At 38.2% G+C, this 15666-nt stretch overlaps 3 protein-coding genes across 3 annotated transcripts; 2 read left to right on the forward strand and 1 right to left on the reverse strand.

Moving 5' to 3' along the window:
• Positions 1-710: 710 nt before the first annotated feature.
• On the reverse strand, positions 711-2603 carry LOC113682976 (lithostathine). The gene is made up of 3 exons (XM_027200179.2): positions 2418-2603; positions 1973-2035; positions 711-1528 (listed from the first exon to the last, which is right to left on the reverse strand). Exons 1-3 carry the CDS (start codon positions 2479-2481, stop codon positions 1098-1100), a joined length of 558 nt encoding a protein of 185 aa, XP_027055980.2. The 5' UTR covers positions 2482-2603; the 3' UTR covers positions 711-1097.
• Positions 2604-3879: 1276 nt separating this feature from the next.
• Positions 3880-12674, forward strand: LOC113682974 (uncharacterized). Its single transcript, XM_027200170.2, has 15 exons — positions 3880-3995; positions 4117-4146; positions 4989-5043; positions 5488-5617; positions 5956-6075; positions 6549-6610; positions 7185-7327; positions 7837-7915; positions 8180-8275; positions 8446-8473; positions 8824-9261; positions 9659-9824; positions 10740-10840; positions 10994-11086; positions 11913-12674. Exons 1-15 carry the CDS (start codon positions 3953-3955, stop codon positions 12096-12098), a joined length of 1770 nt encoding a protein of 589 aa, XP_027055971.2. The 5' UTR covers positions 3880-3952; the 3' UTR covers positions 12099-12674.
• Positions 12675-13377: 703 nt separating this feature from the next.
• Positions 13378-15577, forward strand: LOC149044859 (uncharacterized). Its single transcript, XM_089207967.1, has one exon. It carries the CDS (start codon positions 13503-13505, stop codon positions 14124-14126), a length of 624 nt encoding a protein of 207 aa, XP_089064093.1. The 5' UTR covers positions 13378-13502; the 3' UTR covers positions 14127-15577.
• The last annotated feature ends 89 nt before the right edge of the window (positions 15578-15666 follow it).

Raw genomic sequence — 15666 nt, forward strand, 5'->3', positions numbered from 1 at the left:
AAACGAACCACTCATTTCATTGAGGTATTTTGTACTGTGCTTAAATCTATTAAAACAGTCAAAAGTTCCAATGATGGGAACACTTGGAAATCTAATAAACCACTTACTCGCGCTCGAAACGAGACTTTGCGAAGTGGACGTCGTTGCTGATTTAACGTGAAATCAGGAAAACGGGCCACTTGCAAAAGACTGAATGTGGCAAAATGAAAGTGGAAAAACGGTCACAAAACAAAGCTCCTAACTTTACTCAAAGCTAGCACAAGAGGCGGTAAGAAATCTTATCGCCAGTGGTTTTTCGTGCGCTTCATGAAAGCAAAAGTAACGGAGCCTCAAAACTATCTCTTTTTTTTCTGATTCCTCTCGTGGCTTTGTTGCTGAAAACTCTCAACGTAAAGCCAGCTACTCAGTAAGTAAGATTTAAGTGAAAGAGATTATACAATGAAGTTACACTTTTGTTTCAGTACATTTAAAGAGCGGCTTTCTTCAAACTGCTTCCCATGTATTGAACTATTGAATGACGAAGCTAAGAGCTGTTATGCTCTGTTTCCTATCAGGGATTCTTAGCTGACTGTGTATCCAACTTGAAATAGAGGGCCTTCGAACGCAAATTTCGCTGATCTTTCAACCGCTGATCGTAAAACTGGCAAATTTTTAAGACACGAACAAGCTGTATAAGTGATACCCACGAGCACAATGATAAATGAAATTGATACGTTCAGGCTGTCATTTATTTTCCACTTGAAAGGCGTAAGACTACTAAATACTCAAATTGTTAATAAGAACTTTTTTCAATCAGGCAGTCATGCAGTTAGTGAGTCAGTTGCGCTCGTCACTCAGTGCTTCAGTGTCGATAGGTAATACAGTCTTGGCGTCATTAGATCATTCTAGTACTGAAGTCAACTAGTCATGATAAGTCAGTCAGTAAGTAAATCAGTCGGGCAGCCAGTAAGTAAGTCAGCCAGTCAGCCAGTCAGCCAGTCAGCCAGTCAGCCAGTCAGCCAGTCAGGTAGCCAGTCAGTCACTCGGTCACCCAATCACTTATACTCAATCAATCAGTCACACAGTCTTAAGACTTTGTTAACGGGATAAATTGTCATTTAAGGCAGTTTCTTGCAGACAATTCCGTTTGGGAAATCTGACCGGTAATGACAATCTATATCATTCCAGTAGCCTGATGCGTACTTGGGTAGATGTTGTCCATTACTGATCCACATTTGAACGCATGGTTCGTTTGCGTTGCCATTCGGATGCTGAGGGGCCCAACTCTTGTAAACCGGAACTGAAAGATCAATCCAGTAAAATCCGTTTTTATTCCACTTCAATCCGATCCAGATTTGCTTCAGAGACGGAGCCAATTTCCTGACGAGACTCAAGACAAACTCGTTTTCTTCAGCACTGTTTATCTTGACCAGATCTGCACTTAGCGAGCGACAATACGCTTGAGCTTGGGACCAAGAATAAGTAGAGGTGGTGCTCACCAGATAACAGTAGTTGTTAAAGCGTGTCCAACCATTAGGGCACGGGTTGCCTGGGAACGAATCAAAAACATGTAATTTAACTACATATAAATGATAACGGATGATAACGAGGCGAGACGTCGGAGAGAGGAGGGGGGTGGAAGGGGGGGTTGACCAGTCTTTCCTGCAAGAAGCTCGTGAAAAAAATGCTTGACATAATAACAATTACCTCGGGCGACGTACCCTCCCCCCCCTCCGTTTTTTTCCGGTGGGGAGGGGGTGGGGATGGGTACTCTTAGGCTATGAAATCGCAAACCAAAATGTAGAATAAAACGATTAAAAAATCGCATGAAAAAATTTTTTATGCCGTTTATAAAGCCTGAAAACAGGCATGCAGCTAATTTTGCCCCCGAAAAAGGTTGCTTCTCAAACCAACTCGAAGTTAAGAACTGAAAACAGCGAAAACATGTTGAACTTCCTAAGTTATCGTGACCCTCGTTTCTTGTTAAACTTACCAAACGCATTTTCGATGTTTTCCAGTATACCACGAGGATCTCGTTTGGAACTCCTTGGCAAAGCTAGATATAAAAATATTAAATGATTCAAGATTGGCTGAAAGCAACTTAATTCCTTTTATATCGACTCAAGTGAGTAATTTTGGGCACCTCAGCAAACTAAGGTTATCCAGGTAAACAATTTCAAAAGTAAGGAAAAGCGAACGACACGCGACACCCTCTGGTTGATTTCATCGAGTCAGTTGCTGTCTTAGAAATCTTAAAACTCTAAACCTTAAAAAAGAGCAACAACAACAATTTATTGCTAACGTTAAATAATATCAGAACAGCGAAGACTTTCGAGCCACCATTTACATGAATGAGCTCTCATGGTCATCGTCAACAAAAGTCTCTAAGGGTAGCAAAAACATCTGAACATTTTTCCACCAAAGTCTGTCAGCTATACCTGATGCGCTTGTTGTGAAACAAAGAGTTACGGAGAGAAACAGTAGAACTGCGAGGACTTTCATCTCTAAGTTTTTTGTCAGTGTTGTTAGGGCACCTTTTACTCGATCACTGGTATCAAAAACAAACTTTAGATCTGAACAAGCAGCGCACAAATTCAGTTAAATGATGTGATGACGAGGTAATATACTGCTTATCAAACAAGAATAAACATGCGCTCATGATTATGAATAAACAGCTTTTGTCGACAAAAAGTCAATTTATAAATATGTATCCCGTAATTGGATCAAACTCTTAATTTTCTTCTGAGCTACGGTGACGATGTGCCCCTCTCCGAAATCGTGCACGGGCGCGATCAAGGTGAGGATTTCATTTTAGTAAGGAGTTATTCATTTGATGCAACCTTTCTAATTGCGTGTTTATGATATGTTGCTTGCGTGACTTGTTTTAAACAGTTTCCATTTTTGCATAATAATTAAAATGGCTACGAATTAAAATGATAAACATGTATATATCTTTTTGCGCGGAAGGAAAATCTTGCATGAAGTTTAATCAAGTACTTTGACAATAGACTGATGATAGTTCCATACCAAGCACACGTGGGCTTGTGAATTATTTTCCCCTCGACCCTAACCTTAATGTTTGTCGTTGCTCATCGAACCGTACACTAATCGTTGGATTGAATTTTAACACTCGACCCAATCTGTGCACTCTTTCTGAAATTGGTCGTTTCTCGATTTCCATGCAAATTGCATTGTTTCCGTGACCGGTTATTGTGCACTGCCTGGGGGAGGGGGGGGATGTCACGATTGAAATATCTGATCCTGATCCTCCCCATAATGATTTCTTATATTCCGATGATCCCCCCTTCATTAACAGTTAATTGGCACTCATATTCTCCCCCCCCCCCTTTTTTATACTCTGTCAACGACGACTGATTCCCCCTCTGTTCCCGCACAAAATTATTCTGCCCCCCCTCCCCCTCACCCTCCAACCCGATGATAAATAGACTGGTCCCTCAGTTAGAATTTATCAGAGGCCTATTGTCAGTAATGAACTCCTGCATTTATCAAGCGGCCTGAAAATTTGAATTGAGTACATTGAGGCGTTTGATAGTTTGGCACAGTAAAAAAGCTGCCTATACCAGCATTCTTGTTATTAATTGTGAAATCTGCCTACTAGCCCATGCCAGATTCCTACTCAGTCGAAACGCTCCAAAAAGGGGACACTGAGAAACGACAGGCACACGCCTGAGTGGGGAGGGGTGCTCGATCATTTCTTAAGTGTTGGGGCGCTCTAGTATGCCGCTGTTTTTAATGTTGTACCTCTGGACAGTGAAATAAGTCGCCAGAATATGTCGTCAGGACATAGTGCCACAAGGACAGAAAACTGCACTCTTGGTCAAATAAACGGCGCGATCCACAACAAGGTGAACTTGGTACCCCGTGCAAGCGCCATCGCTTTCCAGCAGCATTACACGAACAGTTATTCTCAAATGTAACAGTCCGCTGACTTTACTGTAATGATGTTTCAAATATGGCTGTAAACAGTGGATGGTTGGAACTTGAAAGCGACCCAGGTTTAATATTCGTTTATTTCCGTTTATAGATTTTATTCGTAATTTGTAACATAACTATAAATAGCTGTAGTATAATGGACAGAAAGTTACTGAAATCTACCTCTACCTTCGCTTTGTTTAGGGCTCTTCAGTTTGCTGATCGAGGAGTTTGGTAAGATTTAAAAAAGTTAAAACTTATCTTTTAACCGTTGATAAATAAGTGCATTTGTGAAAGCGCTATTTTTAGCGACCCTGGTTGCAGGGATCCTTTTAAGTAGTTAATTGCATCGTTGAATCCAAGATTTACAAACATCAATCGTGCTCAGCTCTGCTCGCTTGGAATTAAGACGGAAGCATTGTTACATTAGCTGCTTCAACGGCCGCAGTGGAATTTGAAAGCTTACGTCGGAGAGTTTTTTCTTCCGATGAAATGTAAAACGCGTCGTATCTCAGTCAAAGTAATGGAGAAACTTCATAATACAGGGCCATAGGGAGCATAAATTTAGTTGTTCGTTTGGCTCCGCAGTGGATAAAAGAACGAGAATCGTATACTGAATATAAACTTTCAGTCAGTGGCTTGTCTTGCTCCGCAGTGAATGAAAGAAAGAGCATAATCTATATGCGAGTTAATTCTTAGGTCTATATATTTAGTGGTTCATATGGCTCATCTGGAGGATGGTTTAAAGTGACCTTGTAAACTGTAGTTTAGCCAAATCAATATATCTCAGGCTCTCTTAGTTTAATTTCACCCGTCGATCAATCAAATCGTGCTCTGCAGTAAAATTTCTGTCACCTAGCGAAACAAAGAAGGGGATAGAAACCGGAATCAATCAATTGGTACTTGCTTTGCTAAAGTGTAAGTGCCTATAAAAAATTTTGCTCACATTTGTTTTTCTTTTTTACACACTTTTGTAGAAAATATTTATGGCTAAAAAGAAGAAGTCTTTGCTTTGAAATACATCATGTACAGAATCTGTCAATTGATAGTAATTGTTAATATTTGGCTTTTTTCAGGTGTCAAGGGAGCTCAGGTGGAAGAGATTTATGATTTGTCTAAGCCATTTAGAGGGTCAGTACAAGGAATGTTTTGTTTTTGTTGTTTTTCACCAATACATTTTTTTCTAAAAAAAAAAAAAAAAAAAAACTCACATAGTGTATGCACAAGCAACATGTAGCTGGCCCAGATGCATGAGACTGCTGGAGGCTGCTCCCACTAGAGACTAGTATTTATTAAGCATGATAACAAATTAATTTACATTTGAAAAGTAGCAACATCTGTATCATAACAATATCACCCTTAGCCTCACTCCTGGCTTGGCAACCAAGTGTGCAATTGTAAAATGGACTATTGTCTCATGGCTCAACACAGTCACCCCAGCCAAAGCTAACTTGATAGGCTTCTGTGTATCAAAGGATACCATCAAATGTTTTTGGTTTTGAGCAGTGAGGAGCTCAAACAGATGAGAATACTGTGTGATTCAAATCAGTTAAATGCTAGTTCTTTCTGTTCCAGGCCTGTCTATGGATTCATTTTCCTTTTTAAGTGGATTGAAGAGAGGAGATCAAGGCGTAAAATTCAACCCTTAGAGGAGATGTTTGTGGAGGATGAGGAGACCATCCGAGATATATTTTTTGCCCAGCAGGTATTAAGCATAGTTTTAAACCTTTAACTCCCAAGATCCAATTTTTAATTCTTCCTTTTGTGTGTTTGAGTATTCTCATCAAGGTTAACCCTTTAACTCCCATGAGTGGTGACCAAGACAGAATTTCTCCTTACTTTATTTATGCAATATCATGCAGACAAGTGATGAGAATAAAGAAATTAAAATATCAATTATGGTATTACTAATTGATTCGATACTAAATTCTCCAAACTAACATTATGAGAATCATTTGCCAGGCAGTAAGGAGAATTACTAATGAGATCTTGGGTGTTAGAGGGTTCACATGACTGTGCTTTAACTTCTTCTTTCTTTACCAGGTCATCCCAAACTCATGTGCCACTCACTCATTACTGAGTGTCCTCCTTAACTGTACCCATATTCACCTGGGTGAAACTCTCAGCAGGCTGAAGGAGTTTTCTAATAAATTTGACCCAGAGGTAGGTATTGAATACTCTTCGAGTGTAAATCAATCGTAATATTTGGCTCATGTGGGAGTTGAAAGTTCACATGTTCCAGCTTAAACATGGGAATATCTTAGTTTATTATATCTCTCAGATAATACGTGCACTATGATTGATTGATTTAGCAGGTTATATTTTACTGTACAACACAAGAAATGTTTTTTAAATTTAATTTCTCCCTCCCTCCGCCCTTTGTTTGAACCAAGAGATACACTAAATATCTTACTAACCTCATTTTCTTGGTCCATATTGTAAGTTTCACAACCTTTTTCCTTTTCTTCCACACTTTGCACTTGGGCCAAAAATCCAAGCAAAAAAACTTGATCTGTAACTAATACAGAACAAACATCAAACTTGGTTAGTCAGAGGGATGTCATCCTGTTTGATAGTACAGTTCCACAACTCTTTATTAGAGATTCAATTGCATCAGGTTTTTTTTGTTTTTTCAGAACAAGGGATATGTGATTGGTAACTTGCCAGAACTGGCTATGGCACATAACAAGTTTGCCAGGTAAGTTATTAAACCAGAGGTCATGTATACAGTACATGTATTATAATTATACATTATTTTCAGTCAGTCTAAATGCACAAGTCTGTTAATTCCAAAACACTACATTCAACCTTAAGTTTAGGTTTTTTAAATTTTGTGTCAGTGTTTATTACTTGTGTACGTATTGAGGATGGAACACTTAAAATGATTGTTACATGCAATGTTGTGGCTATGGTATGTGTTGTGGGAATAGGCTGTGACATACAGCCTTCGACTTTGACTTTGACACATAACTTGAAGAATTTTGTGAATGCAAAGTTTATTTTCCCTAAGTTAAAGTTCCATGAAACAAATTGCATAATAGTCTGAAATTTTAGGTGATCTCTGACTGAAAATAAACCACATTAACTTGGTATAGAGACAGTAACCATATTAGCTGGTCACAAGAGTCTTTGAAAGAACGGGACACCAATAAAGTTCAGCATCATTGGTTATTCATAATTTAATAAATTGCCTTTTATTCCAAAGAACTTTTTGTGTTATGTGGATAGAAGACTAAGGCCTGATGAACATTTTAAATGTGTTTTCAACCCAGACCTGAGCCAAAGCTTTTACCTGAGAAAACCAATGCTGTGTCAACTGGTCGTGCTATGGAGGCTTTTCACTTTGTTAGTTATGTACCCATCAAGGGCCGCCTGTTTGAGCTGGATGGACTTAAACCATATCCAATTGATCATGGTAAGACACATTGATTTATACTTGGTACATTTTGTGATATTTTACCTTAACTGGCTGGTTGACTGACTGAATTTATGGTTCATTTACTGGGTGGGTGACTGGTTGATGAAAGACTGATTAACTGATGGACTAAATAATTAACTGTTGGGCTGACTGAATGGAATGAATGACTGATGTCCGCCATACTGGATGACTTGCTGACTGACCGATTGCTAGTGACAGTGTGACTTAAAGTTACTGATGGGTTAAATGGCAGAACTACAAACTTAGTAGATAACTTGTATCCTGATTGACTGACTGACTAATTGTTTGTATAACAGGCTGACTTTTAAGTTGCTGACAGGTTAAATGGCAGACCTGCAGACTAACTAACAGGTAGACTGATTGACTTAGTACAAGACTGATGTCCTGATTGACTGACAGGCTGGCTGGCTCATTTGAACTTGTTTGCACTGAAACACGTGGTCAAGGGGTTTTAGAATTTTTGCAACACATGTTGATTTTTCCAGGTCCTTGGGGGGAGAATGAAGAATGGACAGAAAAATTCCGCAGAGTAATAACTGAAAGGCTGGGAATAGCTACTGGAGGGTGAGTAGATAGTGGAAAAATCTTGAATAAAATACAGGAAAATCTGATGCATGTTTTCTGAAAGTAGAGTTTGCTTGTTCTCACTCTCAAGAGAAGAAAAGTGGGTGTTAAAGGTAGGGCAACCTAAGAAAAGCTAAGAGGAGGCCCAATGAGGTTTTGAACAGGCAAGTTTTTTTTTAAGTTTTTTTAACTATTTATTTATGTCTTTTTAATAAAAAGGGTTTTTTTTTTTGTTTTTTTTGTTGTTGTTTTTTTTTTGTGCAGTGAACCTTACCATGATATCAGGTACAACCTGATGGCTGTTGTTGCCGATGGAATGACAATATGTGAGGAAAAACTGAAAACTTTGAGTATTGAAAGGTACAGTGTAATTGTGGTATTTATCAAGATCGCTTACAGTGTAATGACTTGCTTCTTGTCATACCACATTTCCATTAAGACCCATTTTAAATAAGATTGTGTTCTTGTTTCTTTTTAAGTATTAATAGGGATTCTAAAATCTTTTATTTTTTCTGTTTTTGTTTCTCAAGGGAAAGCATATTGGAGTCACTAAAGAAGGTACCAATTTTGTATTGTTGCACATTAAAAATCGTTTGCAAATTTGGAAAGTGTTACCCAACTTTCATATAGTTGTGTACTGTAAAATAATACTTCCTGAATCTTTGATTTTTACAAAACATTTTTTTTGGAATGAAATTGCCTCGTTTTTGCTTTTATTAAATCTCCTTCCGAAACAAAATTGGCAATTTACTGAATGATGTCATTTGTTTACTCGTCTCTCATGTCAACTGACAACTTGTCACTAAAACGCCATTTTCATAAATTTATTTCTTAAGATCAAAAAATGTTTGCAAATCCTTATTAAAAATACGATGTCAATGATCATTTGGTCTTGTTTTGTGATGCAGTTTGATCCTGTTACAACGAAAGACTCCGCGCCGATAATAGCAAACGAGTCTAGTTCCACGGCAAACAACACGACCCAAGACAATTCACAGCCTACTACAGCGGCCGTAGTGACTGTTACACCTACTGTTGCCATGACAACATCAGGGGGTATCACCACGAATGTTACCATGGAGACCTCATCTAACAATGCTTCAAATGACTCTGAGACTTCAAAACTACAAGAGGCAGATAAAGGGAAGTCCGAAACGCGAACAGGAGACAGCGAACAAGCAAAGGAGAAGAAGGGGAATCGATTCTCGGCGACTAATGACAGCGTGACACCTGACGATACTTCTGAAAAACAGGTTGATAAAAATCCTGTAATTTCCCCCGAGTTAGAGCCCCCAGCTTCACCAACGGGGAGTACCCATTCAGACTCTGGCGCCTCGCAAACTGGGGTAAGAAGTGATATTGATAAGTTACTTCTTGCGATAAATTTAGCTTTTTTTCCCGTTTCGTTATTCATTTTTTGCGCGATTTCAAAGATATTCCATAATTCCTTTAGTTTTGCACACCAAGCAGAATTATTGTGTGAAAAATTAGTGCTATCAGATGCTAACACAAAACCAACTTGTGTCTGACTCTCGCGCGTTTTCCCGCGCTTTACGCTTCTGACTTTAACTGCTTACGATATTCTGTTTTGCTTGTAATTGAATTGACCAAAATTTACACTTTAACGTGAAATGCTTCAAGCCGTTCAGCGGTTCTCAGTCTTTAACCTTTGAGAGTAAACCCGTCGACTAACGTGATCTAGATGCAGTCGGGATCATTTTTATACTATTTTTTTTCTTACAGGAAACTACGGAGACTGCGCCCTCGGAAGACCAGGCTGATTATGAAGAGACATTTTCATTCTCTGATTCCGAGACTGTGGCCAGCAGTCACGACGATAGAGCGGGCGCAGAAAATTCGGCGAGTGACGAAGAAAATGGGGAGAAAGGAATTTCGTCAAATCCAAAAGGTTTTTTCCATATATTATCTTGTCAGTTTGTCGACGGATTGACTCGCGAACCACACCACTGACTGGAACTCTACGCGTTGTTCAACTACAACTCTAAATACCATGAACAACTCATTCTAGAAAGCTGGTTTAGTGACTACGGCTTAGATCAGTCTCTCCTAGTATGAAAATGTCGACAACTACCTGGACCATAAGTAACGAACCAATCAAAATGACCTAACGTTACTAACGGAAGGAAACTGACCAATCACGACTGACCTACGTTGATTGAGTCTCGCATCCAATAACATTACGACAAAATGGACCAATCAGTTTTCACGAACCAAAGTTATCACACTCGACTCACACCATTTAATTCACTTGTATCAACGCTTTAAAATTTTTACTCGAACAGTTGTATATATCAGTTTTCGTTACTAGAAAAAGTACATCATTTTAAAGTGGTTGAGCATGTAGGCTGATAACTACTTTAGTGTGATGCGTTACGTGATATATGCGTGCAGATCGTGCGCGAAAAAAATAGCAACTGGCACTTAAAGTCCTTAAAGGGGGTAAATGTAAAAAATCCGTTTACGAAAAAATAGGCTTGAGTCCAAACTTCGTGGAAAATATGTATTAAACTTGTTAAATGAACCACAACATTGGCTAAAATAATAACTCCAAGACTTCTTAAATGTCCAAGCAAAGGGTTAACAAATTCACGTGATCGAAAGCTTGAAATTTAAAAACGAGAGACTTTCTACTGTAAGTTTCTAAAGAAACTGTGGTGCTGCGTCTGTGGGAGGGTATAACAAGATAATTTGGTTTTATCAACTGAGTGGAAAACGTAAATTGGCCTCCGTTAAGAGTTTCAAAGCTGACGTTTGGAGCTTTAGCCCCTCGTTAGTCATATAATTTTTTTTGTGTGCTGCTTAGTTTCTCAGGGAGCTTCAAAGTCCATAAACCAAGACGGAGTACATAGTTACGGCTTTTCCATCCCATTAAGTGAGCTGGCGAAGATTTCAGAGGAAAGCCAGGTATGGCCGGGTGTTTACCAAGTCAGTATTATCACTTATTTGATCGAGCGTTTCTGTAGAACGTTAGAGAGTCACTCTTTGTCGCTTTTTTTTGCGTTACCCTTTAACGCTAGGAAACTGCTCTGAATCACATATGGAATTTGTTCTTTGCAGGCTCTGGTAACTCAACTTCACCACGTTGAACGTCAAATCCAAGCATGTGAGAATTCTCTGAGAGAAGAAAAGGAGAAACGAAGGAAGTATTATGTAAGAATTCCGTCTTATGCGCTAACTGCATGTGATGATTTGCTCCTTAAGATTACACTTATCAAATACTTAAAAACAGCTTCGTATAATGAATCCCAATCTCCTTCGCAGCAACGTTGCTTGACAGACCTAACATTGGCTTCAAATGATGCCACACGAATGCTAGTATCTTGATTTATTTCACCCGTGATCCAAACCCTCTATGACATCGACAGTAAAATTGGCAAATTTTCGGAGCCGTTTTGCTCAAATTATGTCCAGGATTGAACGTAATTCTTGTCTAGTTCTTACTTTATGTAACTTCATATCTGATTGAGTTTTCATGCATTTCATATTTTAAAAAAGACCTGTGTTTCGGTGAAGTTTTTTTGTTGGGGCTCTTCCTAGTAATAGGCTAATAGGGATGTGCCGCTTGGTGAGGTCACATTTTTCCTCTGGACTGACTATCATAGGGTTCCATTTTCAGTAGAGTTAACAGAAATAGGGTTCCGTTTTCAGTAGAGTTATTTGAATAGAGTCGCTCACTTTCTGGAGTTCTGGTATAAGCTCGGATTTAAAAATGAGAACCTTTTAGCTTAACATTCTTCATGCCAGCATCAGAATTTTCGCGTACAATTTTAAGATGACCTTCTAAAAAGGCTCTATAAGGTAGATGCATTAAAAGAAAGTGACCAAGTTGGGATCGCAAAAATTACATTTGTCCAAATGGTGATTTAAGAAGGCTGAAACTGACTCAAGCACCCTTTCCCCCTCCTCAACTCTGTCCGTCTGAGCATTTTTTTCATCACGTGAATATATTTGAAACCCCTCATGTGCTTTGTGTCAGGTGGACCACAGCCGGCGTACACATGACTACGATCCCTTTATTCGGACATTTGTGACCATGTTAGCTGAGCAAGGGCATGTAGCACAGCTCGTGGAACAACAGACTTCACTGAAGCGACGGCTGGCCCAAACAAGACCTCCCTTAAAACAGCTTAAAAGAGTGTATAAAAGGAGAAAGCCAAGGTGAATTCTAGCACTGAAGTGAAGAAGAGAGAAAAGATCTTCTCGATGATGGAAAATACTTTGTATACCAAATGGAGGGGGTTAACATCAAACTTCGAGTTGGGCTCAATGTATTGAAGCGGTTTTTAGTGGTCAAAGTGATTTTTAATTGATTGTTGTCCAAGTTGTCACAATGGGCAACCAAAACAAAGAAAAGTATGAGAAGAAGCCATTCAATGATCAAAGTAAACCAACTGAAATGGCTTCACGTGCAGGGAAACGTGAGTGGTCAATTTACGATCGCGTGTAGTTTGCATCTGACTGGTTGAAAAGTGGCGGGAGTTTTCCAAGCCAATCAAACAATGCGAAAAAGGCAAAGTCGATTGGAACGGCCCCCAACAAAATTTAGAATCCAATACATTTTTCTTCGCCAGTCATGTTATGCAAGCTTCTCTACGAAGATGAAGAAAGTAATATTTTTAGTTTTTGTAAGAAGCATTTCAAACGAAAAGAACAGTATTCAATGAACAGTAGACGAGGAAATCTTATTTGTATAAATGCTGTATATATCATTCATAGAATAAAACGTTTAGTTATGTTACTTATCACGAGGATTAACTGATAGTGGTGTAAAATTAATTGAGAGGAACTCAGGAAGCATTCAAAGCAGCCACTTCCTCTCCAGTTGAAACTATACAGTTTCATATTATTCTTCAGCCGTTTAGCTGATTTATTTAACAATTTAGCAATAAAACAATGGAGTAAATTTTATTACTTAAAGAGGAAGTAAGAGGACTTTGACTTACGCTACAGACTAAGTCAGAATCATTGTGCTTTGCTCTCAGTTCATTGTCTACAAGTTTCCCAGTTCAACAATGGCTCATACCTCTTACATCAATAACGAAACTTAAAGCACCCCTGTTTGTTGAAAGATCATCGAAAAACTCAGTCATTGATATGTTTGAAATTTAGCCCAGGGCATCGCAAGCAGGGCAACTACAACATCCAATCAACGACAACATTTTGACCACTGTTACGACAATTTTCATTGTCGATAAGGGTACAGACCTAGCTAAACCATTGTTGATTGGGTAACTCGAAGATCCTGGCTATTCCCTTAAACCAAATACCGTACTTCAATTTGAGTAAATTTATTTATGAAAAAAACCAAAATAGTGATTCTTTAAAGTTTTTCAAAAGAAGTTTGAGTTTGTGACTGCGCTCTCGATTTCAATGATAACGTCACTACAACTCTGACGAAAGCTTATTGAAATGAACCTCTTCCCAATCCTCTCCAGGTGGTGATCAGAGGCGAGGCTGCGTTCAATTCTCAGTTAGCACGACATCTCCACTTGTTAGCGAAAACTCCTTGGGGTGTGCTTTTGTGAATAACGCACGTGAAACTCTTAAACGTATTTGTAATCAAGACATGTCTGGTCAACAATCTTGCGACGCGTGTGACAAGGAAGGCAATATGAAGCGCTGTTCGAGGTGTCAGCATGCTTTCTATTGTTCAAAATCGTGCCAAAAAAGACATTGGAACAGACACAAGCCCAATTGCATTCCACCAGATTCTTCTCTGCATGAATTAAATTCAGCTTGTTGGGAAGATTTATTTCCAGGTCCTTTTGCAGCAAGGGACTATGGCTTCGACAATTTGAGGTCATACCATGGAGATGTTTTGTTGGTTGATGGGCTAACGGCTGAACATATCTTGCTTGGCTTGTATCAGATTATAAGGAGGGATATTGAAAATATTCACCGACCTATCCCTGGTTGTCAAGTATTAAGTTCGATCGGCGTGTCACTTAAGATGTTGCTTGATGCATACGAAAACAATAAATTGGATGATTTTATTCAGCGTTTTATTAAAAGTGTTTATGACAACTGTGGAGATTCATTGAATGAAGGCAATTATTGTTCTCTATGGCTGCAACATAAGCTTGTTATTGGCCCAACAAATATGGGGTCGATAACACAGCAGCAAATGCAACAGTTAAGAAGTAATATTTACCTTAAGTACTATGGTGGTCATGAAGACAATGTTATTTGAGCAAGTTATCATCAGAGAAGTCTGATTCTTCTGAAGCTAGACTGATTTACTTGTTTCAGTCGCTCAAAATATTTTTACTATTTTGTGTTCACTTTAGGATAGGCTTTCACCAGGTGTTCAACATAAATAATTGAAGGATCCATCCTTTTCAATGGGGTATTTGTAGTATAAGATGACTAAACAACTCAATAATGATAATGATGGTAGTAAGAATGAGTAAAAAATGATGATAATAATAACAATAATGATAATATACTTTTAAAGCAGTCCACCTAGTAGTTTTTCTCTTAAACCAAACAAGTGAACAGTAATAGCTAAATTAAAATGGAAAAATAATGACATGCTGATTATATTATCCACTAATCAGTAATTAAACCTCTCTAGGCAGCTGGTATATTAACTGGTAACATTTGCGGCAGAGATGTTGTCCAAGAAACTAATATTTGGCTGAGAAGCAAAGCTTCAAGGGTAAATGTGAAATTTTGAATACAATCTCAAGGCCAAGGACATTATCAGCCAACATAACAGCATACCTGAAAGGGGTTTATTTATTTTAAAACCCTCCCATAAATTTTCATATTGTGTGTTGATATCAAACATTGACTTTTTGGTAAATTCCACAGCAGTATTTAAGATCAGCCTTTTCAAGACGCTGTCACTGGACTCTAGAAAACTGGTACATATTTCTTTCATGTAAAGTAATAAAGACAAAAAGTGAAAATCTTGAGCTGGCTTTTTTCTGCTGGCTTTGTTTCTTATTGATAGAAATAATCGAAGAACAAACTTTGACATAGAGAGGGTTATTGCTTGATAACTGTCTGGTGATTTTGCAATTTATGACAAAATACAATTATGTAAAGATTGATGGGTGCAAGGTTATAACAAGAAGTTATTTGCTTCCAGATAGCTGTAAATATGAATTGTGACATACTGATGATCAGATTTAACTCTAGCTTTGACAAAGCAGTTTTATAATTTTTACTCAAGTAAGGCTCAATTTTGAGTGAGTGATGATTTTGTGTCATTAGCATAATTAAATGAACTTGCATACAAGTGAAATATGTTGTAAAAATTACAACAGAAAGAAAAGTGTTAGCCTCATGGTTGTGACATATATTATCAATAATAAATAACTAGGGACAAATATTGTAACAGGCAATTACTGTTATTTTAATGTTTACGGCATTCCTGTACAACCACTAATATTTTCATGGGCAATTAAAGAATGAATTTAAAATCAATTGATTCATCAATTGATTATGTACAACACCCAAAGTAATTCTCAAGTAATTAAGTGGTCAAGGCAGTCACTGTAGAAAAGAGAAAAACAAGATGCTTAAAGGCGTTAACTTGGGATGCATTGGTCAATATCAACAGTCCTGCTGGTTTTATGGAAAATTGTAAATTTGGTGCTGACTTCTTAATGTAAAGGAATGAAATAGAAAATAAAAGACGGGGGAAAGAAAGTCAAGAACAGCAGATATTATGCGCAGTCACCTATCAAAATGGTAAACCTCATGGTAACCCCACCCAACAGAGT

This window comes from Pocillopora damicornis, chromosome 5, assembly GCF_964200805.1.
Source record: "Pocillopora damicornis chromosome 5, jaPocDami1.2, whole genome shotgun sequence".
Classification (NCBI taxonomy): domain Eukaryota; kingdom Metazoa; phylum Cnidaria; class Anthozoa; order Scleractinia; family Pocilloporidae; genus Pocillopora; species Pocillopora damicornis.

Excerpts from the sequence above, each read along its gene's own strand:
- LOC113682976 (XM_027200179.2), bottom strand. The coding sequence starts at position 2,481 with ATGAAAGTCCTCGCAGTTCTACTGTTTCTCTCCGTAACTCTTTGTTTC. Across the intron at positions 2,036-2,417 it reads TTTCACAACAAGCGCATCAG|CTTTGCCAAGGAGTTCCAAA; the intron begins GTATAGCTGACA and ends TTTTATATCTAG. Across the intron at positions 1,529-1,972 it reads AAACATCGAAAATGCGTTTG|GCAACCCGTGCCCTAATGGT; the intron begins GTAAGTTTAACA and ends ATTCGTTCCCAG.
- LOC113682974 (XM_027200170.2), top strand. The coding sequence starts at position 3,953 with ATGGCTGTAAACAGTGGATGGTTGGAACTTGAAAGCGACCCAG. Across the intron at positions 9,262-9,658 it reads CTGGCGCCTCGCAAACTGGG|GAAACTACGGAGACTGCGCC; the intron begins GTAAGAAGTGAT and ends TTTTTCTTACAG. Across the intron at positions 10,841-10,993 it reads AGATTTCAGAGGAAAGCCAG|GCTCTGGTAACTCAACTTCA; the intron begins GTATGGCCGGGT and ends TGTTCTTTGCAG.
- LOC149044859 (XM_089207967.1), top strand. The coding sequence starts at position 13,503 with ATGTCTGGTCAACAATCTTGCGACGCGTGTGACAAGGAAGGCAATATG.